At 34.9% G+C, this 9,517-nt stretch overlaps 1 protein-coding gene across 2 annotated transcripts in view; it reads left to right on the top strand.

Moving 5' to 3' along the window:
* Positions 1–9,517, top strand: part of LOC148956476 (palmitoyltransferase ZDHHC18-B-like) — a 72,589-nt gene that overhangs the window by 54,733 nt on the left and 8,339 nt on the right. For both annotated transcript variants that reach the window (XM_089095432.1, XM_089095424.1), the window contains exon 8: positions 8,850–9,077. In XM_089095432.1, coding sequence (XP_088951558.1) covers positions 8,850–9,077 — 228 coding nt within the window. The remainder of the gene's footprint in view (positions 1–8,849; positions 9,078–9,517) is intronic.

The raw sequence follows: 9,517 nt of genomic DNA, 5'->3' as shown, positions 1-9,517 counted from the left end.
AATTATCTTGGTTTACAAAAAAAAATTAACTAAAAACCATATCGAATTGTCCATTTTCCTTTGTCCGTCCCAATTCTTCCAGCAAAAGTAAACTAATTATATTCTGATCTTGTTTCTGGAATAACGACGGCGCAGTTATTATTAAATTATTGTTGTAACTTATCCAAAGTGGCCGCAAATCTTCCTCGATGTTCTTCCTTAAATTCAGTCCAAAGGGCCGAAAAGGGAAAATTGTGTTTGGCAATATTTTGTATTTGGGAATTCACTCAGTGTTACTTTGGGTTTTAAAAACACATAAATTTGCAGGCGATTTTCAAAATTCATTTTCTAGTCAAATACCTTCCAAGTTAAGGCGGGGGAGATTTCCTATTTTTGGCTTTTTTCTTTGAGAAAAGATTTCAAATAAATAATTGAGTAGTTATAGTGCAAATATGTTTTGATTTTTTATTATTATTTTTTTCAAAAACACCAAATATTCTCTTCTGGCCACTGGGGATTCCCATTTTGATCTGTTAAAAGGAAGAGGTTAAGAAATATAACCTCCTCGCCCTGGCCGCTCCAGATTTAGAAGTAACATTTCAAATTTAGACTCATCTGAGGAGGTACAACAGTCTTCCTTCTTCTGCGAAATCGTGGAACAAAAGCCGTGCTCCTACAAATACTATTACTAATAACAACTCATCGTGCAACCAACAACCATCGGTCAAAGAAAAAGTGTCATTTTGATTTGAAAGACATGTTACTGCACGACAGTTAGTACTTTTGGTCCGGTAATTAAGTGGATTTTTTTTTTTTTTTTTTTTTTTTTTTTTTTTTTTTTTTTTTTTTTACACGCCATACAAAATTGTAAAATATAAGAGAGTAGCTAAAAAATAAGAAAAGGGTAGAATTAGATCAACAAAAACACAAGCAAGACAACAAAAAAATCGCAAATTCCTGACAAAAACAGAAAGAGTTGCAAAAATATAAAATCGAAACTACCAAAATGTGACAATGCAGTGATCCTGATTAGATTGTTCGAAGGTTCTCAAGTAAAAAAAAAGAATCCTTTGGCACTTATCCGACAACTTCTTAAACGATATAATTATACCAGTAGCTCGTTATATTGGCAATTATTTTCCTTTTGCCAAATGAGGGAAATCGGGGTTCGGCTTTTTAGGCCAACACTTTCCTTTTGTGTCAGGAAATTGGGGAAGTGGCTGGAATCAGTCAGTTACTTTATATTTTGCTTTAAAAAAACGGCAAAAGAGATTGACATAGATTTTTCATATCTACACATGATGTGTTTTTAGCGTTTTCTAATCAAACAGTTCGTGAATGAACTGTAAGTTAGGAGCGACCAGGCTAAATAGTAACCGAAACTCTAAAAAACGGAATTTTGACACCAATAGATACATCAAAATAAACATATTTTTATGCTGATTTTAAATATACAAGTTTTATCAAGTTTAGTCTTGCCCATCGAAAGTTATGATCCTGAGAAAATTTGCCTTATTTTCGAAAAAGGGGGAAACACCCCATAAAAGTCATGGAATCTTATTGAAAATAATACCATCTGATTCAGCGTATCAGATAACCCTACTGTAGAGGTTTCAAGCTCCTATCTGCAAAAATGTGGAATTTTGTATTTTCTGCTAGAAGAAAGATCACGGATGCGTGTTTATTTTTTTTTTTTTTTTTTTTTTTTTTTTTTTTTCAGGGGTGATCGTGTTGACTCAGAGGTCCTGGAATGTCAGGAGAGGGCTCAATCGAACGAAAATTAAAAGTTCTAGTGCCCTTTTTAAGTGGCCAACGAAATTGGAGGGCAACTAGGCCCCCTCCCACGCTCATTTTTTATCAAAGTCACCGTATCAAAATTTTGAGATAGCCATTTAGTTCAGCATAGTCGAAAAATCCAAATGTCTTTGAGGACCACTTAATCCCCCACAGTCCCCAGGGGTGGGCTGCAAGTTATAAACTTTGCCCGTTGTTTATATATAGAATTTGTTATTGGGAACTTAACAGACGTTTCCAGGGGTTATTTTTTCGGGTGGGGGGGGGGGGTCGGAGAGAGGAGAGTACGTGGGAGGATCTTTCTATGGATGAATTTTTCATGGGGTAAGGGAAACTCCATGGCGCTGGATTTCCCAGCATTATTTAAAAAACAATCAGAAATCAAATTAAAAGAAAATACTTTTTCAACTGGAAGTAAGGTGCAACATTAAAACGTAAAACGAACAGAAAATATTCCGTATATCAGGGGGGTTGCCTCTCCTCAAGAGCTCGCTCTTACGCTAATTTTTTTTTTTTTTTACTTTTAAAAGAGGTTATTATTCTAACTAAACAGATTTTGTGATTCAGGAGTCATTCTTAAATAAATGGAACAAAAATCAAACTTAGGTTATTATAAGGTTTTTATTAGTTAGATAAAAAGTAAAACTAATATGCAAATTTCGTTTTAATTATTCGTGTACGGTGAGCCAAATTCAAAACCTGCATTAATTCAAAAACCTTCAGAAATTAAATTAAAAAAACAAGTTTTTTTTAACTGAAAGTAAGGAGTGACATTAAAACTTAAAACGAATAGAAACTATTCCGTATATGAAAAGGGATGTCCCCTCCTCAACGCGGAGGAGGGGACAGCCCTTTTCATATACAGAATAATTTCTGGTCGTTTTAAGTTTTAATGTCGCTCCCTACTTTCAGTTAAAAAAAACTTGTTTTTTTATTTAATATTAAAAGTAAAGCCATAATAAAATATTAAATTTAGCATTGGTATGTAAAATTCATATAGATGGAATGAAGAAACTAAGAATTTGCTAGTACCTTCAATGAATCGGGGTGTGACCACATAAAGTCAGAAGCCACCTTCCTGGGAATAGGTTCATTAAAAGTAAAGTGCAAAACCAAATGAATTATTTTCGCGATTGCTCTGTTACACCGTATATGTGGTAGATATGTAAAACTGGTGTAAATATTACCAAATGATAGGTTGTTTTTTTCAGCAACGTAGTGCTAGTAGATGTAATGTGATTCCCAGTTCAGAAATCATGAAACGTTTGCTAATCGGTTATATTTTAAATGCTTTAATGATGTGATTTTGTATGGTTCGGATCATCTGTAACAATTTAGAGGAATCTCCAAACAATTTACGGAAAGGCATAACTTTAGTATTGGTTGTTATGGGTGGACTCACTAAACCAAGTCGAAGCTCATGCCACAAGACCCATTGCTTCAGTGCTAAAGAAAAAGAAATAATATCCGACGGTTTGGAGACTAGGAGGTAATTTCCCCTTCCTTACCATATGCTTTGCGAGCTATCGGGCGGTACCCTCCCCAACTTTGTCATCTAGCTTATCATCCAATTTATAAAATGTTTATAGGCAGTGCCAAATCTCAGCTGGATATTGTTCTATTTGATGCCTTCTTTTTCCCAAACCATAGGACCTATCAGCTTTCCAATCTGAGAGAGATGAGTCCGGAAATTCCTACATTCTTGATGGAAAATGAAATTTGAAATCTATGAGAACCCTAAAGCAGCTATCGTCAAAATATGAAGTTTCTTATTTTTCCAGAGAAAGAAATTTCGCCAATAAATTAAATTCCTCACTTTTTACAAAGAAGGGTGGTCTCATATGAGACCATTGGAGTCGTAGATTATTAAAAGAGGGTTCAGTCGAATACACATCTAAGGATCTAGGGTCTGTTAGGGTGTTGGCAATCACTTGGTTTTAGACACGCATAAGAAATAATTAAGAGATTTTAAGTTTTGAGGTAAAGTAATAAAGTATTAGCTTGTATAGCTGGTACATTTAAAAACTAACCGAACATTGCTTGGATATTAAGGAACAGAGAATAAAGTTAGTTTTAAGAGTGCAGCATATTTAGATACTGTCTGTAAGGTACGTATCATCATTTTCTTTTTCTTTTTTAAGAAAAATCCTTCTTGAGAACACCATTGAAGTTGCCTCTGTCAAAAACCTTTCGTTGGTGATTTACCGTCCCATACCTTTACCAACAGTGAAATTTACATTTTGCATAGATAGCACTGAATTGACTCATTTTTTCCTAAGGTGATGATTCGAATTTAACTAAAAAGATTAAATTTGTCAAGGAAGCAGATGATTAAACTTAAATCTTGGCAAACAATCAAATGCCACTAGCATTTTTTCTTATCCCTTTGTCCCAAGTTAGAAATTACATTGATCGCCGTGTCTATTTTCGGAAGAAATAGGCATTGAATTTTTCATTTAGATTGCATTCCGTAAAACACAAGTCGAGATCTCACCTTCCTCGGCTTAAATTTTTGGAAAATTTATGTCACCAAAGTAAATGCTATTTTGGTTGATTGGAAAGTAACTTCCTTTTTGAATTAAAACTCTAATACATATTTAACTAACGAATATGTGAAGTCGGTCAGCCATAATTTTAAAGTCGCAGACCCTGACGTCCCCGTCGCTAGACGAATAGCGAACCATTATAGAAAAATACGGCGAAATCTACACGAATGGTCCCATCTGCTCATTCAGTGAATCAGTGATTCGTTTTCTTTGTTGGTTCAGTTTGTTATAGTTTGTGTCTTTTTTTTCTTCTTTTTTCTCTTAAGTGCTCCGTCTGGTTTTGTCTATTGACGGGTTTTTTAATAAATAAATAAATATGAAAAGTGGAATCCAAATAAAACAATTTTTTGTCCAAATGCTCGCCCATGTTTCCAAAGAGCAATCAATAGTATGTATTAAATAAATTAAAAGTAAGTGCCCGAAAATAATACCATTTACCGTGATGAAATGCACTTTGCAGTCTTTTCCTACAATGTTACATCTGCTTATTTATTTATATATAATCCTTGGCTTGGACTAGCTCTAGTTGTAAAAGCCGGGGAGTTACTTCTTATCTGAGATTATGGCTTCTTGTTCTCAAGAAGTTATAAGTAGTTGAACTTCTTGATACGGGAGCTTGTTAAGAAGAGATTACTTTCAATACAGCTTTTGGGTCATCTTGAAGGTTCCCAGACCTAATCGTAAGACTTGCGATTTTGAGCGTCACAGCTAAATAAACTCATCTGGAAGTTTCATTGTGTTTCGACTGTGTTTGTAACACGGTATATTATGCTAAATGTAAATCAAGATTCAATAAAATTTTATCAGTCAGTTATACCAGTACTACTACTACTAACTACTCCCTGCAGCATCAAGCCGCCTGATTCCAACAAAGCTACGCACGCCCCTCGATCCCAATATAGTCAAATCCTTTCTTTTTACACCCTCCCAGGAAGTTCCCATTTCCCTTAAATCTTTCTTTATTACATCCTCCCACCCAAACCGTGGACGACCCGCTTTTCGTTTGGCCCTAGATGGTTGCCCAACAAGGACAATCTTTGGCAATATGTCATCCGTCATCCGCAGAATGTGTCCTAGCCATCTCAACCTTTCTCTCATTATACCCCTTGAACCCGGGATTAAACCACATTTTTCGTACAGCTTACTGTTAGAGAAGCGGTCAGTCAGACGGGTATCCAAAACAGTTCGTAGACAATTTCTCTGTAAAATGTCTAGGAAATCCTTCTTAGTCTTTCTATGCGCCCAGTCACTTATACTTGTTGTGTGATAATCGTTTGAATTTCTTTATAGCGAAGTTTTTGTTTTAATTATGGTTTTATTGTTTATTCCCTTTTTGTGTTGAAATTGGTGCATTCAGTTCAATTTTTCTGCTGAATCTGAAAATCTCATCATAACTTTTCTATCGTTCGTAAAAAAAAAATTCTCCGTAATATCACGTTTTATGTAATGGCAAAGGGAACGAAAATATAAAAATATTAAACGTGTATTCAGGATCCTCCTGTTTGAGCATAGGAAAGGTCTTTCTAAACAACTCATTTGTTAATTTTATTTTGAGGAGAATGTGTCATTAGTTCTTTGGTTTAAACAGTTTAGTCTGTAGAGGGATATCATATTACTTACGAAAGATATTAAGATGGATTGTTGAGAACATTCTAAGAGAGACCAATCTATTCGGTCTCCTGTAAGGATTCATAGCTTTTTAAAGTATTTTGGACAACCAAATTTTAACTTCTTGAGTTTTAGTCTCAAAAATTATACCTCCAATGGCCCTTGATTTGATTTGTCTATGAATTGTAATGTCTCAGTAAGGTGAATTAATCAAGCTAAAAAATAGTTGTCATGACTAATAGTATTTATTTATTGGAGTTTTGTGTGTATTAGGCAGCTCATATTTTGTTCATCCTCGCTTTTGCTTAATGTCCTGAATGAAGGTCTAAACGAAGAGTTTTCAAAAGTCTTCTGTGGCAAAGGGCTGAAGTTTATATAAAATAATGTATCATGATTGCAATTTACATTCCAAAAAAGGTAATTTTTTTTCCTATTGCAAGTTTGCCTTCATTTCAACCGCAAATTTGAAGTATACTTGGATTAATTCTTTATTATTAAGAGTTTCCTAATTATAATTTTAAAAAGACTGAATTAGAAACTGTGTTGAAAATATTTCATTAATTCTTAATTAATAAATTATTATTATGTTGTTACTATAATGAAACGTCAATTGTTCAGCACAAAATTTTGAAGATATATGTTGATTATACTAGTGATTTTTTTTTTTTTTTTTTTTTTCCGTAAACTCAAATCAAAAAAGGAAAGGTTGGCGTTTATCCATGTCTCATTTTGTTTACATGAAATGTCATGCCGAAATAAAATTAATACTAAGGTTTTCGTTAAGCAATGGGCGTGGTTCAGCAATAAATCTCACATTTGTAGCATTTCCCATATTCTAGTGTTTTCCATTTCTTCAACACGAACTGACCAACGAACTTCGTAAACAGCCAGTACACTCATGGGAGGAAATATTCCTTTAAAAGGAAAGAAAATTTATTTTTCTTTCGCTAGAAGGGTTCTTTACTGTTTCTTGCATGTTAAGAAAAAAGAAACCTAACAGTTTTGAAGGCAACTTGTTTTACAGTAAATAGAAACGGTCATATATTCTTTTGGCCAAATACAGGCTTTAAAAGGTCAATTTCATTTCTGTTTCTTTTTAATACAAAGACAGTATCAGTTTTCCTGCAGCTGCAGTTAAAAAGATGTGTTGGATAATACCTAGGAACAAAAGGGCACATTGTCTCTATATTGCTAATTGAGTAGACTTATTTTCTTATCATAGTAAATTCTGCAATTCTCTAGAAATTGTTTTTATATGTTTTCTCAAGAGCATGGGTTATAAAATACGTGTTGAAAAGAAAGTATAAGTTACCACCACCGTTAGGAGGTAACTTGCTCTACTATTATAATCAGAATAGCTATATTCTGTATTAGCTATATTAAGATAGTTATAGATTAACACTTGAACCACTCAATTAGCTATAACGTAATCGTTGATGAGAATAAAAGGGAAGTTAAGGAAAGAAAATTTCAAAGGTTCACAAAAATGAAAAATGAAATTTTCAAATGAAAAGGGGGCATTTATGTGAATAATAATATACCATCTATCGTCACCCAGCCCTCCTCTATTAAGGTAAATGGTTATAACCACGTTTTTCTTGGTCAAAATAAAATAAAGGCAAAAACACTAAGCTTAAACTTTAAAATTTACAACTTCCCTCTTCTCACCTTTCTAGCTTCCACTTTCCCTTACTATATTTTTCCTAGTTTTTTGTTTGCATCTTCTGCTTGGCACGGGCATCATCTGACTGAAGATACACTGTCATCTAAAGTGCTTTCAGTATTAACGAGGATACATGACTTGGACTTCATTGCCGAAAGACTTGGGCTCTACTGTGAAAAGACTTGGGCTTGAAAGACCGCGGGAAGAAGCGGATAATTATCGTGCTCTCCTATCATGAAGGGATGGTTCGGCATGGCCCGTGGTTCAAGGGGAATACAAGTACTAAACGACCTATCAACAAAAAGTGCTCAATGGGCTCTTAGTCATTTAGTGAGAAGACCCTTATAGCACAATTAAAGAAGAAATGTCTTCACCCTCTCGAATTAAAATTTGACAGTAATAAAGAATGGGGCTCTTGTGCATGGGACGGCACCATGCGTCAAGGGGGATTGGCTCTAAAAACCTCTGAACCTCCAACGGTGGAACCAACTCCACATCTTGATCGAACCTTACTTGTCTCTGCATTGTTTAAAATTAATATAGGCAACCAGCACCGAGCGTCTAATGAATAACTTTGGTAAAATTATACGAGGTACAGCTGCATGGGGAACATGAAGTAATTTCTTTTAAGTTCCATCCCATAGGACAGTCAAATGGGGAGTATCAATCAATACAACTGAGGGTGAGGATTGGATAAATGGCTAAAGAGGACAGGTGCGGGAAAATAGGTATTAACTTGGTAGTTACAACCGATGATGAAAGACCACGTGCAGTTGCTGGCTCAGCGGCCTGATTAACACATTTGATTTCCGAAAAGGATTGCTCCACGCCACGCTCCGAGGCCAAGTGCCCCAGTAATTTGATAGGACATACCTCCATCCTTTTCATTTCTTTTTGCAGACCAACTAGAGTTTACGCTTCACTGTGAGTTTCCTATATTCTTTTATTTTGAAAATGATGTAGCTTCTATTAACCAACGACAGCCTAGGACAGTGTTGTTGAGTTCACTTATTTTTCATTGTAAACAATTATTTTTATCCTCTCTACCATTTACAGGTGCCTTCTTAAGATAGATATAAAAAATCGAAACATTTAAAGTTGCGTCATCTGCAATTTGATTCGAGGAGAACCGACAGGTTGTAGAACAACTTCTTCCTCCCCTTTTCTACCAGATGCTGTTTCATTTTATTATGCACATTTTTTACTTCTATGACTCTGATGTAATTTATAGTCCTAGAAATTATAACCTCTCCTTGCAGATGCTCGTGGTTTGTACACACAAAAAATAGAAAGTTGGCCAGTGAGTGTGCTTCCTAGCCCAGAAGCAAAGGACACTGCAGTTATATTATCGGGCAGCTATGGTGCGGTAACAATCCAACCTACTAGTTCCAATAGTCACTATGTGGATGAGTTTTCTAGCAGTCCTACAGAGGCTATGTGTCTAGAAAAAATGTCACACTTGGAACCCCTCAGTAACATTTTACCAAGTAAGTTTCGTTCATTCTTAGTGCTGTGGGCTAGGATATACGTTGTTATTATGGAATATGGGTTAGTGTTAGGTCATTGATTGATGCGATATGATATATTTTATGACAAAAACTGATGTTTTTACATGTTTTTGAGTAAGAGCATACATTGTGTGAGCTGAAGTGGTGTCACAGTCAGTGTCAGACAATACTATCTGAGCTGTTCCGTCAAGTTCTTGTTTCTTGGAACCATAACTCAACTTTCGATTGGAAACCTTCGTTCAAGCTGGTAATGTGAGTAGATATTAGTTTGAAATTGAATTTAGATGGGAATTTAAAAGTTCTCGAGATGAGAAGTGGTTCCTTGGTCCCATCACAAAATATTTTCTTATGGTGAAATATAAGCAAATTTATATATCCGTAAAAGGAATATTTTCCTTCAGATTGAAATGTACAGCTCT

This window comes from Artemia sp. Qi Xiang Cuo, chromosome 1 (assembly GCF_049724085.1).
Source record: "Artemia sp. Qi Xiang Cuo chromosome 1, ASM4972408v1, whole genome shotgun sequence".
NCBI lineage: Eukaryota > Metazoa > Arthropoda > Branchiopoda > Anostraca > Artemiidae > Artemia > Artemia sp. Qi Xiang Cuo.
Note: the sequence above shows the minus strand (reverse complement) of the source record. Positions and strands in the feature narration are given on the sequence as shown.